The sequence below is a fragment of the Fusarium pseudograminearum genome, chromosome 4, assembly GCF_000303195.2.
Source record: "Fusarium pseudograminearum CS3096 chromosome 4, whole genome shotgun sequence".
NCBI classification, from domain to species: Eukaryota; Fungi; Ascomycota; class Sordariomycetes; order Hypocreales; family Nectriaceae; genus Fusarium; species Fusarium pseudograminearum.
The window spans coordinates 7,483,776-7,501,904 of record NC_031954.1 but is presented as its reverse complement, the minus strand read 5'-3'; the positions used below and the strand labels follow the sequence as shown (position 1 = coordinate 7,501,904).

At 46.9% G+C, this 18,129-nt stretch overlaps 7 protein-coding genes across 7 annotated transcripts; 3 read left to right on the top strand and 4 right to left on the bottom strand.

Annotated features, from left to right (window-relative positions):
* Positions 1 to 107: 107 nt before the first annotated feature.
* Positions 108 to 800, bottom strand: FPSE_06797 (uncharacterized protein; the record flags this gene model as incomplete). The annotated part of the gene is made up of 1 exon (XM_009259915.1): positions 108 to 800. One exon carries the CDS (start codon positions 798 to 800, stop codon positions 108 to 110), a length of 693 nt encoding a protein of 230 aa, XP_009258190.1.
* Positions 801 to 3,534: 2,734 nt separating this feature from the next.
* FPSE_06798 (uncharacterized protein) lies at positions 3,535 to 4,031 on the top strand (the record flags this gene model as incomplete). Its single annotated transcript, XM_009259916.1, has 4 exons — positions 3,535 to 3,591; positions 3,648 to 3,755; positions 3,806 to 3,898; positions 3,960 to 4,031. The coding sequence occupies 4 exons, from the start codon at positions 3,535 to 3,537 to the stop codon at positions 4,029 to 4,031; spliced, it is 330 nt and encodes a 109-aa protein (XP_009258191.1).
* Positions 4,032 to 4,857: 826 nt separating this feature from the next.
* FPSE_06799 (uncharacterized protein) lies at positions 4,858 to 5,418 on the bottom strand (the record flags this gene model as incomplete). Its single annotated transcript, XM_009259917.1, has 3 exons — positions 4,858 to 5,072; positions 5,129 to 5,232; positions 5,288 to 5,418. The coding sequence occupies 3 exons, from the start codon at positions 5,416 to 5,418 to the stop codon at positions 4,858 to 4,860; spliced, it is 450 nt and encodes a 149-aa protein (XP_009258192.1).
* Positions 5,419 to 6,749: 1,331 nt separating this feature from the next.
* On the bottom strand, positions 6,750 to 8,204 carry FPSE_06800 (uncharacterized protein; the record flags this gene model as incomplete). Its single annotated transcript, XM_009259918.1, has 3 exons — positions 6,750 to 6,947; positions 7,067 to 7,536; positions 7,589 to 8,204. The coding sequence occupies 3 exons, from the start codon at positions 8,202 to 8,204 to the stop codon at positions 6,750 to 6,752; spliced, it is 1,284 nt and encodes a 427-aa protein (XP_009258193.1).
* Positions 8,205 to 8,956: 752 nt separating this feature from the next.
* FPSE_06801 (uncharacterized protein) lies at positions 8,957 to 12,820 on the bottom strand (the record flags this gene model as incomplete). Its single annotated transcript, XM_009259919.1, has 1 exon — positions 8,957 to 12,820. One exon carries the CDS (start codon positions 12,818 to 12,820, stop codon positions 8,957 to 8,959), a length of 3,864 nt encoding a protein of 1,287 aa, XP_009258194.1.
* Positions 12,821 to 14,178: 1,358 nt separating this feature from the next.
* On the top strand, positions 14,179 to 15,068 carry FPSE_06802 (uncharacterized protein; the record flags this gene model as incomplete). Its single annotated transcript, XM_009259920.1, has 3 exons — positions 14,179 to 14,447; positions 14,498 to 14,959; positions 15,011 to 15,068. 3 exons carry the CDS (start codon positions 14,179 to 14,181, stop codon positions 15,066 to 15,068), a joined length of 789 nt encoding a protein of 262 aa, XP_009258195.1.
* A 1,226-nt stretch (positions 15,069 to 16,294) lies between these two features.
* Positions 16,295 to 18,114, top strand: FPSE_06803 (uncharacterized protein; the record flags this gene model as incomplete). Its single annotated transcript, XM_009259921.1, has 5 exons — positions 16,295 to 16,659; positions 16,710 to 16,751; positions 16,804 to 17,839; positions 17,897 to 18,043; positions 18,100 to 18,114. 5 exons carry the CDS (start codon positions 16,295 to 16,297, stop codon positions 18,112 to 18,114), a joined length of 1,605 nt encoding a protein of 534 aa, XP_009258196.1.
* Between the last annotated feature and the right edge of the window lie 15 nt (positions 18,115 to 18,129).

Below are 18,129 nucleotides of genomic sequence, written 5' to 3'. Positions count from 1 at the left end.
CGTAGGCTTTATTGAGTCCCTTTCAAAGATTCTCATAGCCCTATTGTATGACATAATCGATGGGGTTAGTTCCCAGTATGTTCCTTGAATGACACCCTGTATTGACCTCAGCTCCTAACTGGGATATTGGCAACAGTCTTCATACAAGATCCACTAAATCGAGCAACGTATAGAGGGTTGCCGCCAACAACTATAGGGAGTTGAATTACCCCGTCAACTGCATTGTCCTTGACACGGAGGGCAACCCATCCGTCTACCATGCGATAGGAAGTGGGAGGATCGTATTTGCCAGTTGCTACTGCCCTTTCCACATTGAAGGACAGCGGTGTCTTCGCCGGGTTTTCGAGGTTCGAGTAATCGACATTGGCCACAACGTAACCATCGTTCGTCATACGAGTTCGTACAAAGTCGTTATTCACAGGTCCAAGTTGATTAGGCAATTGCATCACGTATTGGTTGGTGGCAAATACAATGCCACCTCGATAAATAGAACCGCTAGTCGTGAGGAAAAACTCGTAGGGGTTGGCGCCGTTTTTGGTCCCAGGCGATGAAATTGCGTCAACGATATAGAGGTTTGCCTGTACATTGTATGCCTTGAAGCTCTCGAACCCTGGATCTTGCTTAATGGTGATGGGGCAACCAGTAAAATTGATGGGAGGATAGAGAGGAGCCGTTGGCAATGGGCGTACGGGAGGAATGGTTGGGGCAGTTTGGCGCTTATTTAAAGCAACGGGATGGTCGCCTTCGGTGGGAGCAGCATAAGCAAACCCAAGGAGGTAAAGAAAATGGTAGAATCTCATAATGAATGCAGAATGATGTGAGTATATCAGACTGAGAATGAGTGATATTACATGCGGATGTACAGATATTTGTACTTTTTAAATAATCAATTCTTACCTTTTGAACTTCAGTGTCTTGTTTACCGCGACAAGCGATGTGATCAGAATAAGAAGGTATCTGACAGACTTGGAGGGCTAGACCGTTCTATACTCTGTGTGGCGGCAGCTGAAAGCAATAGTATACTGAATAGTAAGACCCGACGATAAATAGTGCCAAGCACTAGACACGATGACAGGGCTTTGCTTCGCTTGAAAGCTTTCAGCTACACAATTATCAATACAATTTGTGTTTTTGGCTTAATGGTGACATCTCGTGACATGGGTAAGCCGTATAAGCGGTGTGGACAGTAGAGTAGCTCAGCTTCTTCAAGATGAAACTTTCTGATTCAGGGAGGGCTTTACAACAGCTCCCATTGATACGATAAAGGTCAATTGGAATTTTGTGTATAACGTGATAATAAACTGACTGGATGTGACTGTAAAATAGAAAGATGACAGTTTGGAAGCTTAATTTTATAAGACTCGCCAGATGAGTGTCTCACATTATATACCTAGTGGAAGAGTGAAACCGACCAGGGCATTGAGTATGATTAAAGAATGCTCTTGGCAGGACTCATGGTTCATTTAATGATTTCACTATTATAAGGCTTGCTATAATATCAGAGTAACCGAGATGGTACTTTTTGCTGGCTACCAATATATGCCAGAAAGAACCTGTAATCGATGAGATGAGAACAGGGAGAGACGAATGTTCAAGACCTCCACAACAAACTTGTTGTATTAGATAAGATGTTCTAGTGACCATACTTAAAATAAGTTTATAGAAGCCCTGAAGTCTAATATTATTACCTAGAGATAGGGTTTCCATCATAAATCATACTTTTAAGCATTATAACTCCAATACCTTTACAAGACCTTATATATTTTTTTGCCTTTACCCTACTATAAGGTTCAGAAGGGGCATAAAATGCGCTATCTCACTTGCTTTAATCTAGCTTTTTTTCCTCTTCCCTCTACCTACATTAATATATCGCAAAACCACACAATACAACAAGATACATCTCAAACAGACTCTTCAACAAGCCATCATCTAGCCTAATCACGGAAGGGCTACAGCTATCTTCTTTAGAGATATCGAGATATCTCTTAATAGTTTCTATCCACAAGCCCATAATGCCCTCAAGAACACAGCCGCCTTTAGGTCTCTCATCGACTCGCTAATATTATTGCAATGAGAGCTTCTAGTCTTGTACTGACAGGCACATTCCTCTAAGTGTTGACGGGATATTCGTCATTCACAACATGGCTACCATAGTATAGTCTTTATGAGCTTAAGAAAATGACCAGAAAATATCTTGAAGATGTCTATTTTTATCTATCTGTCGTCACGGTATTTTTCACGGTTCCAGAGGCCGTGACAAGTGATGAAGCAGAATATTGATTCATAACCCTAACTGGAACCATATGATTTATACCATTGCCTTTCTGTAACAGTTTGAAATATCTATAACTACCACATCATGCAGCAGCACGTGTAATCAGATATGATTGTATCTCACGATACATCAGTTGAGTCAAACATCTTGGGTGGAATGGGTGTTAATAGAGTCGAAGGTCTGCCTTTGGAAAAGATTAAGAGTACTGGTCAGGAACAGGACAGGTCTCGGGCGGATAGCGTGGTCAATCAGAATCGAGACTAGCAGGAACCTGACGTCTGAGACAGTATACATACAAGTACAATACAACATCCAATGAGCTGCATATATTTAAACGGATAATGTGTTGTAATGATCTTAAGTATAAGGTTAATCATGCTGCTGATTGCTTCGGCAATTATTTTCGAGTGTTTCGATAAGCGACTAGATAAGGCAGATCCTACCTTGACCCTGGCCCAAGATGCATTGGACCCCTACTCGTGGTCCTTTTCGTACAAATCCTTTTCATTCCAGCACCAACTGAGATGCCGCTGCTACCACACCTACCGGCCCGCGCGGGGTACCCTGTGAATCTCGGCAGGTATCTTCATCTTGAATCAAAGTGGCTAGTATGCTCAGGTACCCGTTGTAAAGAGCTCCAACTCAGCAGTCCATGTCTTTCCATTACTGGCCGTAGCGTATGCAATGGGGCTGAATTGATATAACTAATACTACCCTTGCGATGAAGGATTTGCTGACCGAGGCGCACCAATGATGGCCGTTGCGGTCAAAGATGAACCTTTGTTGTCGATATCTACATGGCGGCACGGAACCATTCGTACCTATGGACCTCCGTCAACCGAAAAACCTAAGACAAATCATCTCTTTCCTTTGGCTTAGCATGCTGCGCCTCAGAAGCGAAGGATTTGAGCCTTGTAACTGATCATGGGTCCGGAAGTATTCACAAAGGGATCTCGTGGGATGTTCCTGTAATCCTTCAGGTGCCAAGGATATCAAACTCCTGCTAGAGGTATCGGTTGCAAAAATCATCGCAATCTACACCGTATACGAGGCTAAGATACCCTTGACAAGACTTGACCAGCTTCGCTTGCATATCAGTCACCTAAGACTGAAAGGGAAGGTATAGTTCTGAATATCTGAAAGAGAAGAAAGTTCTTAAATCTATAAAAGGAGCCCGAATTTCTACTTTCTTACATACAGTCCTCAGCTCCTGACCTTTCACACCAAAGTCAATATAAAGACAGACAACAACACTCAAGATGAAGACTTCTCTATCGATCCTTCTTCTTGGAGCCATCGCGGCTGTCTCTGCTTCAGTATAGTTCACCCTGTGACACAAAAGGCTGCATACATTATACCAACTCTTTCATAGGCACTTCCTAAGGATGACCCTCTTAAGGGATATAAGATTGTTCCTCTAAAATGGACGGGTGTTGTTGAAGATGGTGCCGAGCCTGTTACTTTGACGGGCAGCATCGAGGTGAGTCAAAACAGAAGCCTTTCCACCCATCAACTAACACCACGCTTTAGGAAATCTCTGCCCAGATCCAGAAGCTAAACCCGGATTACATGCCCCCGGAAACCAACAGTACTGCTGCTGCTGAAATCGAGAAGCGCGGTCAGGTAAGAAACATCACAAACTACTACTCTCTGCTATTTGAGATCTTGCTAACATTTATACCAGGGCCACATCATTTGCAACGTCGGCGGATATGGCGCCGTAGACACACGAGCTGCCCAGCGAGACAAGGACTAGCTCCGCAGTGTTGGGGGTTAGTGCCATGTAGGTCTAGGACCTCGCACATGTACTCGCGTCTCCGGCAACTGTCAAACCGCAGACGCAATCATGCTTTGCAACGACAACAACTTCGCCATTGCGCCTAGCTGCGGTTATCTGGGCGACTACGTCGACCACATCACCGAGGCGTGCGCGTGGGAAGTCAACAGCCCTCCCTGCTGGGTCAGGCCTTGCGGCCCTAGCTGGACTCAGTACTTGGTCCGGGGCCAGCAGTTTGATTCAGATGGCTACAATGTCATTGTCGCCAAGGTTGCTTGCTAGTCTATTACGTCGCATGAACCTTGCCACTTGTTCCCTTGGCCTGTCTGATGATGGGATGCCATAGGCCAGTGCCATGGATAGGGGATCTTGAAATCGTCCATGGGTCTTGTGATGTATGCAGTTGGGTTATTTATAGACCTGAGTGTTGAACGTGAGGGTATCACGTGTTCGATCCGGTGTTCATATCCGACACATATGTACATATCTATCTCTCTTCTGTCATGGTCCCTTAACTTATATCTTCAATCAATTCATCTTGACATTAGTCACACACTTCAATAATTAGTCAGTTTTATTTTTCCAATGGATATCTACTTTTGATACGCGGAAGAATTAATCAATTGTCTCTCATGGGTGTTTTATCGAATTAACCATAAGACGTAGTGTAAAATAATGTAATAAACATAGGTAGCTTAGGTAGCTCGAGTAAACTTGGTGGACGTAATTGCTATCATATCATGCAGCCTCGTATTCAGTGAAACAGTTGAACGGACTGTTACCGGCGTTCCAGATATACTCGCACTTAAGGGCGTTGAGCAATGATACAACGGCGGCCCCAACCGTTCTCGACCGGTCCACAACGGGGGTCTGTAGGTGCATTTAAGAAAGTGCCGGCATACTGAATATGCAGATCATCCCACCAGGCCTCAGGAAGTCTAGTTTCGCAGGTATTTCCAGGAGCCACCTGAAGGACATAAGGCAACGGGCTGTAGAAATTCTGATAGTTTTGACCTTGCCCTAGAGAAATGTCAGTCATACGGGAATACCTGGTAAGTGATGATACAAATACGTACAGGGATCGCAACGTGGGAACTTTCGCTCTTCGAAGTTATTGCCCTTCATTATGAATTCTGAGCGTTCGCGTCCTTCTGCTCCAAAAACAACGCTGAAATAGTCACTTCAAGCAGTTAGTATCTTGTGTAGGTAGGTAGTTCTTCGGCGATAGTTCATACCAGCTGATGGGTCCATGGCCATCGTGCCATTCGCAGCGCTTCTCCAGAGACTCACTCTTCTCATTCTTAGAAGTCGGAAGAGCGACAGCGCCTACAGTCAGGGCAAGCAGAGAGATAGCTGAAATATGCATAATGAAGGAGAAGTTGGAGGAATTAGTAGTACTGGATTTGGCAGAGATAGACAAAGCGTTGCTGGATAACAACTCTCATATATATACTTGTATCCTAGTCTTGTATTAACATGGCTCACCGCTATACCCCGTTATTCAAGCCAAGGGCTGGATAATAACCTTCAACTTAATGCCGAAGAGTGGGTTTTGAACTCATGCCCGAAGGGTTCTTTTGGCTGCGCTTATGCTCTAGTGTACCCAGAATAGGCATAATATTCGGCAGTCCCCTGCGCCTAACTGCCTCCCTGTCAGACGCTGTAGTCTCAATGGATAGATTTTAAATTATCATGTATTACCCGGTCCTCAGCTGATTATCTTCCTTTGAAAATACAACTCTAGGCTGACTGCCAGCAAAGCACTACTTGCTTGGCGTAAGCTCGCTAAGTAAGGCTAAGCAAGGCGCTTAGGATTATCTGTAAAGATAAGGCTTAGCTGTATTTACAAGGATGCCTCTAACTATATTCGGAAGATGCATTTTGGTCAAAGCGAAAAACCAAGCCATTCACCATGTTTATCACAACTGTCGTCCTTGTTGGCATATTGGATACAGATGAGGATAAGGTTGCATTATACTGCCTATTTTCGACAGAAAAAAAGTCTCACGCCCCAACAGAGCTATCCACGACAGTAGACACTGAAGCTCTTACATAGTCCTGCAATACACCAAAGATGAGTTAGTACCCGGAGTACTGTCAGATCAGGTCGATGCAAGGGAAAATGAATGTCTCATACTAACGCTCCTGTAGGGACTAGAGTCTCGACCCAACGTGTTAAATCGAGAATAAAGAGGGGTACATTTTAATCAAGTTGTGCTCAGCTGTTGGCTGCTCGCAACCTTACTAATTTGCCACAAGCCAAGTATCTCAAAGTGGTGATCAACAAATTTAGGGAAATGTTATCTACTTTTATTTATGACCGGACTCTTATTCCCCTATCAACTGTAGAAAACAACTTCTGGACTTTATCCGTATGACACTAAACATCGTGAAGAGACTTGCCTTTATTTTTACCCTTCTAGGGTCAGCAAGCATCATTTCGGCAATTGATAACGGTCCAGAGCCAGATACATGGTGTATGATATACCTTTCCACGTATCTTGTTCCTATTTCTGGCTAGGCTAGTTCGTCGGTTATCATAAAGCCAGCGGCAGAGTCTGGTAAACAGCCAATTACGCCCTCTATAAAGCCTACATTTATCGGGAATACTTCAACTCAGCGGACCGAGGCAGATTTTGGTAAGAGAGCCCTATCTAGAATGCTTTCTCGACAGAAATAGTAACAGCACATCAGATATCAGTCTTCCAACCTCTGTTGTTCTTCAAGAGACCTCTGTGGCTTCTGAATTGTCTTTGGATAACCCTGAGTCCTCGCTGTAACAGAATCCCTCGGCTCGATAACCCCACCGCTAATTAACGAAATTGTGCCCTCCTCCACCATCAACACAAATGCGATTCCAACCTCAAGTGGTCTTGTTGAGCCAGAGTAAGTCAGCTTATGATAATTAGACTAGGCTTTTTAGATTAATTGTTTTTATTTGTTATTGCGAGTTATGTGATGTTCCTAACCGTAGTCTGCCTGGCTGGCGGATCACACAGGCCGCTTAGTCATACGTTACAGTGGGAACAATGCAGCGCCTTCTCGACTGTCACTAGGTTGCCTAGAGCGCTACATCCTGTAGCAGGAGTTGTTGGTGTAGGGGCGGCCGAGGTGGTGATTTCTGTAGTCGTGGGCTCAGCAGTTGTGGTTTCGGCTGTGGTGGTGTCTGGCGCTGTAGGCTCTGCCGTGGTAGTCTCTCCAGCAGTAGTCGTCTCTGCCGTTGTGGTCTTTGACTGCGAGATATATGACATAGTTGAGCTTAATGAAACAGATTGCTCAGTAGTTTCGGAGGAGACAACTGTAGCTTCTTCGGAATTAGTTGTTCCAGAGGATGGAGTGACTTCCGTCGCTGTAGTCTCCTTGATACCAGAAGTGATCGTGGGATTTGTTTGACTAGATGTGGTTGTTTCACGGGTGACTGTCTCGGAGATGGTCGAAGTCAGGTCATCATCACCGACGAGTTGACCATTCTGGCATTGTGAAACTACAGCCTAGTTAGCTAGAATTTACAAGTGATATAGGGATAACAGTCTCACCATCATATACAAGTAGATTGACTGTCTTATATCCTGACGGTCCGCTGGTAAAGGTCAAATAGACCACACCATCAGGTGTCTGGCAGAACCCTGCACTACCACTTGGCAAACCTGAGTTTCTAAACACAAGTCGACCGACATCTTCAAAAAATTTGGTGATAGCCCTGCTTGTAGGATCTTCTGGTGCTGCTAACTCCTGTCCGGCCAACTCTTTGTAGCTTTCACCTGAGTAGTAAACAGGCACACCATCTTGGAAAAGCTGACCTTCGGCCAAGTTGAAAGTTGTAGCAAATGCACAGCTAGCAGGGTTGTCGATGCCGACAAAGCCATTGGTCGTCTGCCCTCTATTGATGCTGCATCTCTTATTCCTGGGAGTAACAATTTGTAATATCGCTAATCGACCGGTCGGCTCAATGATGCCTCTCGAGTTTGGGGTAGCGTCTGTTGGTAATGAAAAGGTCACGCCCAAGGCCGAGGACTCAGGAGCATCAGAAGAACGTCGAGACGATATAGTCGACTCTGACAAAATGATCGAATCTCGCTCTGGTGTATTACCTACTGCTGAGGCAATGCTTGCCGAACCTAAAAGCTGAAGAATATAGGCGAATCTCGTCATGATTTCTATTGTGACGATGTAATCAGAAAGCCGAGACTCATAAAATGGTTGGGTAGACAACTGTGGCTTTCAGTCACAGATGGGAATAAATATTTTACCCCTGGAATTCATTTATATCACTACTTTAAGGTTGGCAAATTGCTGACATCTCTAGTAGTCTAAGAAGTGTAGTCTGAGTAGCATAATACGACCTACTAATTTCGTCTCTTGATCCAAGCAGCCAATTTGTCTCGTACCCTAGAGCCTGATCTGCCCGTGCCTCACCAGGATTACAATTCACTAATAAACCAAAGGGTTACTGTAGAGCCTTGTACTACTCGTTGCGTTATTCAACACCTGGTCAACATTCTTGGTGAAATATGAAAGGTCATTACTGCTGACACTTACAAGTTGATATAACCGACAGCTGTATCGAAGAGCAAGCTACCGTAGCAGGTTGACTTCTTTAGGAATTGATCCAGGCCTCAAAGTATTAGACAAATGGCCGCTTAAAGGATAAGAGACGAAATTTACAGGTCAGCTTATGTTGCTTAGACTATGTTTCTTAGACGATTTATTTTTATACCCTAAGACTCAGGAGGCCAACCTTCTGCTACGTCTTCGTTATTTGATCTAAATATTACAAAACCGAGGTCACTTCTGCAGTTCATATATTATTGTTAACCGTATTATCAGCTTGGGATAAGGGAGCATTATGCAATAAATTGTAAATAAAATAGTAGGAGCTGTCCAAGAATATGCAACAATCATCACTAACGATCTGTACCTGCAAATTTGACACTCTTTCTCCTCTCCCTCTCTCCTGTACCAACAACCCTACCAGGACTCGAACTCAAGATTCCGCCACTGGTCTTATTATTTAATGCATCTCTCGCCATACCAACTGCTCTACTCTGGGGTATATCATTTCCATCACTCTTAACAGATCGATCTGTTCCTGGACGCGGGCTTGAGCGACGACTGCTGCTTGGTCCTCGCTCATCTCTGGCACGAGTCTTCTCCACCGTCGCGCGACCAATCTCGTCAGCACGGGCGGTTGTTGTTTCGCCACGATATCGGCCTGGAAGACAAGCGTGGCCGCAGCCATCTAAAGGACAGCAGCCATCACTAAATGTGGCTGAATTGCTAGTGTCGGGCACATCAATTGATGCGTGCCATGCTTGAAGACAAGAGGCATGGCCGCCGTGCGCGCAAGTGGGACAGTACCACCACTCGGAAAGAAATGATCCTGATGATGCCATCGCCGTGGAGACTTCAATAGGTGTAAACTCTGCTTGCGTTGGCTCTCGGTGACCGCAGACAGCACAGGGCGCCATTGTCGTGCGACAGCGCTCGCATGTCCAGATGCCTTCTGGACCATTCTTTGGGTCAAGTTCTCTTGGTTTCTTGCACGAGGAGCAGAAGAAACTGACCTTTCCATTCTGCTGCGCTGGCGTGAAAATGGCAGTGTAGTTGTCGCCCCATTGTTCGAGACCTTCTGGCCATCCTTCAACACACAAATTACGTAAAAGTGATGCCTCGATAAAGAGACCCATTGACATCAACCGCGAGTGGTGTTGTCGTAGAACACCGCTCGCTTGGTGGTGGTCGATGACAAATTCCGGCACTAAAGGCTTAAGTAGAAGGACAATGGCCGATGCATTTAGTGCGGAAGATCGAGACTCGTAATGCAAGGCCTCTACAATAGAGTTATATGGATCGAGAGGCGAAACAGCCGGTGATACGCCTGAGGTAACGGTCGGGAATGGGTATAGAGGGTCGTCTTCCCAAGGGAGGAAGTCTGTATCTACAACATGAGGTCGAAGATCCTTGTGGACAGGAAACAGGTCCTTGAGAGGGCTAACGGATCGGCCAGGGTGACTGGCCGAGGTTAGCAATTGTGGTTGAGGGGATTCCGTCTTGGTTGGAAGTGATTGTGGCTCCGTCTTTGTTGGGGAAATGTCGTCAGCCTCTATAGGCTCCGATGTCTGAGAAGGGTATGAGTCGTCAGTGCCCATAGTGGTCTGCGATATTAAAAAGACCTCGTCGGGTGAGTCAGTTGTTGGTTCCTTGACGCGAGGTTGAGGCGAATCTGTAGGCGTGTCTTGTGATGGATGAACCTCTTCACCGCGTATATGGCTTGGATATTCCTTATCCATATCTGAAGCATGTCTTGCAAGACTTGACCGCCATTGACCAGTGTTCTTAGAAGCTGAAGGCGGTTGCTTGGTCGCATCAGAAGTGGAAAACATCTGCGCAAAGCTTTCTTCTGAATCATGACGAATGACTCTCTCATTCTGGACTTGAGGGCTCGTAGAACCCAGCGATAGCGGTTCTTTCTTCTTAGGTGGAACGTCGACGGCCTTGAGCAAGACTTCGGCACCGTAAAAGTCGTATCCTTCGGTGCTAGATATCTGTGAGCTTTCGGGTTCAGGGCTGACATCGGAAACGGGAGCCGATTCCTGATGTCGTCGGGGGGTGTCTTCGAACCTGTCGTTTATGCCAGGCCCAAGACTCAGTTCCTCAGGTTCCGAAACGGTTGCTAGCTTCCTTCCGACTTGGTTATCTGCGGCATCGGCCGGTCGTGCAAGCGGAGTCGCTACGTTGGATGTGCTCTCGAAGCCCATGGCTAGGAGAGATCGAGCGCTGAGAGTTCGGCCACCGATGCCTGTCTTTGCGGGAGCCCGTCGTGGCGTCTCATCGCCAGGTGTTCGACTACCGTTATAAAGGTCAACGGGCTTCAGTAATCCACTTCCCTTCTTCTCTTCTATTCTAACTCTGTGGAAGCGTCCAAGGCGTGTGTCAAGGTGGTATTGAGCACGACGATCAAGGAGTATTCCAACTGTGTAGGCCAAGATACGCCATGTCTGGGCCAATCGGAACAGAGAAACACTCTCGGCTGCACGGGCATAGTGTTCCATTATAATTCCAACTCTCTTGTTAAGCGGCTTGCCATCTTGGACTGGCAGCTCTTGCTGAAGCGTCTCGAGGTACAGTCCTGAGAGGTACTGGTAGACCTGTGTTGTTTTCACGGCAGGTAGACGACCGAACGCCATCGTTTGTTGAGTCTTGAACAGGCCTGTGACATTAATGGCTTGATCGAGCGCAAGGAACGGCTTGTTGTCATCAGCAAGACTGGAACTAGACGGCGGTGTTGTGCTCAAGTGGGATCGCCCTGCTTTCCTACGACTTAATCGTCGTCTAGGACCGAGAAAGCTGCCCACTACATCCTCCTCAGAATCACTACGGCTGATGCTCAACATCGGGGCATTCGGGCTTGAGCCATAGGGTCCGCGCGGTACTATTTCGGCATGGTGTGAGACTGGGGGCCGAGGCCGATGGCTTTGGTGGGATCGTTCGTCAAGGAACATCATCACATCACCTTTAGGTGAGAATGCTACAGATGAAGTGGATTGGCGATCAATGACCTTGGGTGCGTATGCGACGTCGCTTTGAGTGAACTGTCCATCTTGTCCAACGGTCCAAAGCATGTCCTGATCTTGCCACAGTAGAGCCGCTGGTGAAATGTCGAATCTCTCGATTTCTTTGTACGGCATGGTTGGTCGAGCCAGGTCCCATATATGCACTGCTGAAGTTCCATAGCGGCGAGAGCTGCTATCGTCATAAGAAACTGCTATTTGAGCGACACGTTTGCTCTGTGCTGTCGCAGACCATAGTCCTGGCCTCCAAGCGATAGTCCAGATCGGCGCAGGTGTAGTAACAGACCACTTAGGCTTTTGCCGTTTATCCGCTGTACTGCTGAGGTCCCAGACATGTAGTTTTGTGTCCCGACCACCACTGATCAGATGGTTACCGTCGGGGTGCCATGCGATAGATGCACAGGCCTTTTCGTGCGCGTTTATCCTCAGCAATGGCCTTCCTGGTTGACGCACATCCCACTTGAGCACTACTCCACCCTCGGTACAGCAGGCCATCTCGTGTCCAACTTTGGGCGACCATTTGACTTGTCTAACTGAATCGATGCATTTCAGCGGTGCGAAGCGTTGACGAAAGGTAATGCCACCCGATCGGCCTTGAATAGGCGCGGCAGTGTCGAAAACTCGTGTCATGCCATCCTGACTACCTGAAAGCAGCCAACTCTTGAGATGCGGGTTGACATCCAGTGTATTAACCTGACGTGAGTCTTCCTGCATCTGCATATACTCCAATGGCTCCCCTGCGCCGGTCCCGATTCGGTTGACATCGTATGCGAAGATCTTTCCATTGGCGCAAGCTGTGAATATTGTCGAGCCACCATGCCACTTGACATCACGGATACTAAGCTGATCAGCGGCTTGGTTACCCTTAATACCAGCAGGTTGGGCAGTGATGACAGCTCTCAGATCGACACCCTCGCGAAAGTTGAAGTTGAAGTTTGTAGGATCGTCGAGCACGACGGTTTTGAGAATGTGGCCGCTGCCGAGGACAGCGGCTCTTCGATCGGGGGAGACATCGAGAGCTAGTATTGGAACTCCTGCTTTATATACGGCGTCTTGGGATTTCGATGGTCGGAACGAGGCGGCAATGGTAGAGGCGGGTGCGCTCGTGATGGAGAGATTGGTGGTATCGCCTGCGGGGGTCTCGGTTGAAGCTTTGCCCAGGAGCTTGCGCATGATCCTGGAGTCGCGGTTATACATGTTGGCGGGTATCTAAAGCCGCTTGCGACGCCATTGATAGTGGCGCAATGGGCCGTCAAATGGCATTCTCGAGGGGTTGATCGTGCATGCGATGTCGGTCGCCCTGGTATGGATGGGGTTTGGTGTTTGGGGAGCCGAGTCCGAGATGAGCTCATGTGGGTCCAAACTGAGAAGATCACGTGGGCACCTTGGCAGCCAACCGTCCATCGTTACGACCCTGCAGCTCAATCTTCTCCACCTAAATCTACAACCTGCAACAGACTCACCAAATCTCCGAATTTCATCGGATGATTACCTGGTTACCAGTACGAGACGCAATGTCTATTTATATTCCTTGTCTACCGAGTACTGCTATGTACCTCATTATCCGTCCCAACCTCAACACCATCTCGCATGTCAGGCTCTCGACATGCTTAATAGTGACCCGCTTGCCTTAGTGTCCACTGTCAACCCCTGACATCCCCACCGTGTTCTCTCGACTGCCATTCGACCTCTTGGGATAGACTGTCGCGCAACGTTGAAAGTTCACCCGAAGGATTCGAAGGAACGAGCGTAATTCCTGTTTTAATCAGTCATACGATGCCACGCAACAACGATCGGGGTCAAACTTGATCTCAATGATAAACATGGCATCGGATTGCCTTTTCAATTTCACATTTATTTTCAGCTCCTCGACGCATCCAAAATCTTTCAATTGGTTGCCTCAACTGCCAAGTCCGTTTACCTTGTACAGGCGGTGTTCTTACCACCCACCAGTACGGAGGAATGACTGCCGACATTTCTGTGACAGGGCAGGGCAGACAGGGCTAGCCTTAAATGTCGCATCGATACTACGCTGGAGGCAGAGCCACAAAACAGACGTTGAGAATATGGAACGAACCAACAAGGCTGAACACTCGGGACGACAAGTTTCGTCTCTATCAAAACGATATGTCCACTGGATTACTTGTCAAGGAATAAAGGTCGATTATACGCTGATTCTTCGAATCTTCTCCTGCCCAAAACACCAAGCTTTATCCGAGGTGTCACTTGAACGCGCCATTACCCGCTCCCAATTTTCCAATCTCGCAGGGGTGCCTGGCGGCATGGGGTCCAAAATGCACCTTGATTTGCGGACTCCGAACGGTCAGCTTACGGATCAGAGCCTGCAATACCTTTTTTGAAACCAAGCTCATTACTTTGTGGACCAGAGTTGCAATGATCGTCGGTACAAAAGCGTGAGCTGCGCCCCCAATGACTGCTTCGCTGGTGGTCCTTGTCCGCCCTCTTTCTTCGTCCCTTCGTTTAATCTTTAATCTTGCGCCGGATTCGTGACGATCTTTATAGTAGTCGAATTTCGAGTCGTGGATCGGGCTACAATGAATCAACACCAACAACTTCCGGACAGCGATGGTCTTCAGGTCGACACGCACGCTGAGCAGGCTGCCAAAGCTCCCGAGGTAGCATACAATAGCCAAAATGGTCACTATTACGTTCCCGCCGGGTATGAGGCTCCAGCGCCGAAGGGACGAAGACCTCCCTTTGGTCTAGGACTATGGGCGTTTGCTGGGCTTGTCGCGCTATTGACAGCCATCGTTGTCGGCGCTGGTGTAGGAGGAGGATTGGGCGCGGCTTTGGCGAACAAATCGTATGTTGTACAGCAGGATATTAACGACAATTACTAACCAAGCGATGCAGTAGCGACTGTCCAGTAGATGACGCATTGGCATCTGCTCCCTCTGCTACGGCAGAACCCACCTCATGCCCAACCTTCGACAACAGTACATCCGACAACGACACGGCCCCCTACGTCCCCAAGGCGGCCTCTAAAGTAACAAATTTAGAATTGAATTGTCCCGAAAAGATGAACGATGCGACAAGTTACAAGTCTAATAAGGGTTACGAGTTCAAATGGTGGTGCGGTGTGAACGCGCCACAGGGTGACAGGGCCAAGGAAGGAGGTGTTGTCTTTGACTACCTTGCTTTCATTGCTTACACTATCGACGACTGCATGGAAGCTTGTGGTAATATGAACCAGAAAGACGACGATAACCACAACGGAGTGAGGTGCAGGAGCATTGTTTTCTCGAAAAGCATGGCGGCGCAGCTGGACGGCGGAGAAAATGGCAACTGTTGGTTGAAAAACGCGACAAAATCCGAGTTCGTTATCCTTCAAACTTCTCTCACGTTTCTATACTGACTTGTTAACAGGGGTGGTGATTGGGGCTTTAAAGATACGAACATTGCCTACGCGGAGCTTGACGACTAGAAGCATGATGACGAGGCTTTCTACCAGCGCAGGAGTAATCGGGGGCTATATTACTTGGGATGAAGTGCTCTACTAATCAAATCAGTCTTTAATACTTCAGGCCAAGGTCACCTGTGGCTTTGATGCATCGGTGTTCAAGCATGCGTTGCTGTTTCTCTTCAATACACATTCTATGCAACGGCAGCCTTTGTCAGAATTACAGTACCTTTGACACATTCTTGCGACGTTTCTCTCTTGACCTGACCGCAGTGTCGAACAACTGGTTTCATTAACTTGACTGGATCAAGTTATATTGTATTGAAACCATTGAAATAGTGAACGCCGAGATCCCCTTGATATGTTATCAGGTGTCTGTTATCATCAAGTCAGAACAGATGTTTTTCAACCAGTACGACGTCTTGTTTCAAGAATCTTTGCTCACCAGTGTGTTATCAAACCCAGTGGGATCCTTTGCTACGTGGCATGGATAACTTGTTCCGTATCAACGGGTTAATTCATGGCGGATAATTAATCTTGTGTAGGACCGGAGATCACAAACATTCCAATTCTCCTAGTGTCAGCCTGCTCTCTTCAACGATAGGTTGGTGCAACGTATCACCAAACTCAATGGCATACAGCCAAGGCAGAGTGGTTTGTTGTGATACAATAACTGAATTGAAAAGTCACGAAATTTATTTTTCTTACCCCAGACAATGCAAAATCCTTCGCGTCTTTTCGCACTTCAATACGTCATCTCGAACACGTTTCTCTTGGTCGTCTCTTATTCGTTGTCAAGAAGCTAATTTGTCTCTTTTGAGTCGTATACCGCGCACTAATTCCAGTCTTAACAAACGATCCTTGGCATATGACGTTTGAGCTGTCGATCTGACTGGATCAGAGATTTGATATGCAGGCCAAGTTGGTGGCCAACAAGGCTCATCTCACAAGGAGAAAACACACTTACCCAGTTCGGAAAAACGTTGCGCTTGCAAGGCTGAGCTGACATGACAGATCAACATGTACCGCTCAGTTTACGAGATATGATTCGTCAATTGGATCTTCCTATTCTTTTATGTACTTACGATGCGCTGCTGGGGCAATAAACAGGTAATAGCCCATGGCTGTGCATGCTTCAAGGCTTCATGCTAAGACAAACAATATCGTTGATATCTGCATATATAAGTAGGAGATTGCTCACTGCATGATAGGTAGTTGCTATCCAGACACTCAACCGCAATTCTCCAATCATGAAATTCGAAAACATTCTTCTTGGCCATGTGCTCCTGCACTCAACTCAGGCCCTATCTTTACCTGATGATGTCTACTCCTCCCTGATTGCCAGAACCAACTCGAAGAAACCTCTCGAGTGGTCAACATGTAACTTGGATTTCGGAAGCAAGACTGCAAACGAGACCCAGAAGGGGTTTGACTGTGCCAGACTTGAGGTCCCTCTGGACTACACCAACTCAAGCAACACCAAAACCTTTCACCTTGACTTGATGCGTCTCAACGCCACCAAAGGGCCTCACAAGGGTAGTGTTTTGTTCAACCCTGGTGGCCCAGGCTTCTCTACTTTGGAGAGCATGCTTACCAATGGTCCTAAACTGCGTCCGTAAGTATATCTCTTCACAATACTAGACACATTAGCTAACATTATCTTAGTATCATTGGTGGCCAGTACGATGTCATCGGGTTTGATACACGGTAAGACTGAAATAATCTCATATTATTTTGACATATACTAACCAAGAAATAGAGGCACGGGTCGCACAATTCCTTTTAATTGTCCTGACACGTCAAATACCACAGGGCTTGACCGCAGGGACTTCAACGATCTACCCCGATTGAATCTCTGGGAATACGCCAAGACGATTTTCTGGAAGTCGAGAGAGGCAATCGCCGAGTCCTGCTTTGAAGCTAACAAAGAGATGGGCCAGTATTATGGAACCCCTGCCATCGCCCGCGACATGATGTCAATCGTCGACGCTCTCGATCAAGGCGACAAGCTCAACTACTGGGGTGTTTCTTACGGCACTGTCCTTGGACAAGTTGCTGCCTCCATGTTCCCCAAGCGAATGGGACGAATCGTTCTGGATGGCAACCTCAACGCCGATGATTATGCCGCTATTACCTGGTTGGGCAGCTTGATCGATACCGAAAGGTCTCTTGCCAACCTGTTCAATGACTGCGTCAAGTCCGGAAAGGACCAGTGCTCTCTAGCAGAATTTCACGGCAAAAACACAACTGGAGCAAGCTTATTCGAGACCTTTAAGGAAAAGTTCGAAGAAGCCTTTGCCGGCAGCGAGGAAGAACAGCTCGCAGCCTACACTCTAAAGCAGAACATCTTCAACAAGTTGTACTCAGCATTTTCTTACCCAGAAATTGCCAAGAAGCTGGAAGGATTCTTTGTCGGAAAGGAATCAAACGAAACTGCCGAACCCTTGGCTGAACCCTCGAAATGGAACCCTCAACTCAGCTTTGCCAACTTTGCGATCGCATGCGGCGACTCCAGCTACCGCATCAATGATCCCGATGATCTCTTCCCCATGTACCAAGCACAATACGAAGAAGCTTCATTTGCCGATGTCAACATTAACGACAGACTGAAGTGTGCTCAATGGAGATTCTCAGCTACTGAACAAATTAACCTCAACAAGCTTCGCAACGTCAACACCAGCAATCCTATCCTCTTGGTAAACGGTCGATACGACCCTGTTACTTCGCTACAAAGCGCGTGGAAGGTTGCCGTAAAGTTCCCAGGAAGTCGACTTGTTGTCCATGAAGGTATTGGTGTAAGTACAAATCCAGCAGACTCTATGTTATGATTTCATGCTGACAATGTCATCTAGCACGCATCTCTTGCGCACCCTTCGAACTGCACCAACAATGCTATTCGAAACTACTTTACCAATGGCAAGATGCCCAAGGTTAACACGACCTGTACTCCTGAGATGACTGCTTTTGAGTATGGAAATTATGAACTGAAGGAGGCTGGTGTGAGTAGCAACTAGGAAGTATAATGATGGGTAGATGTTTTGTATGATGCATTTAGGATATGGTGTTTTGATAATTTAGGAATAAT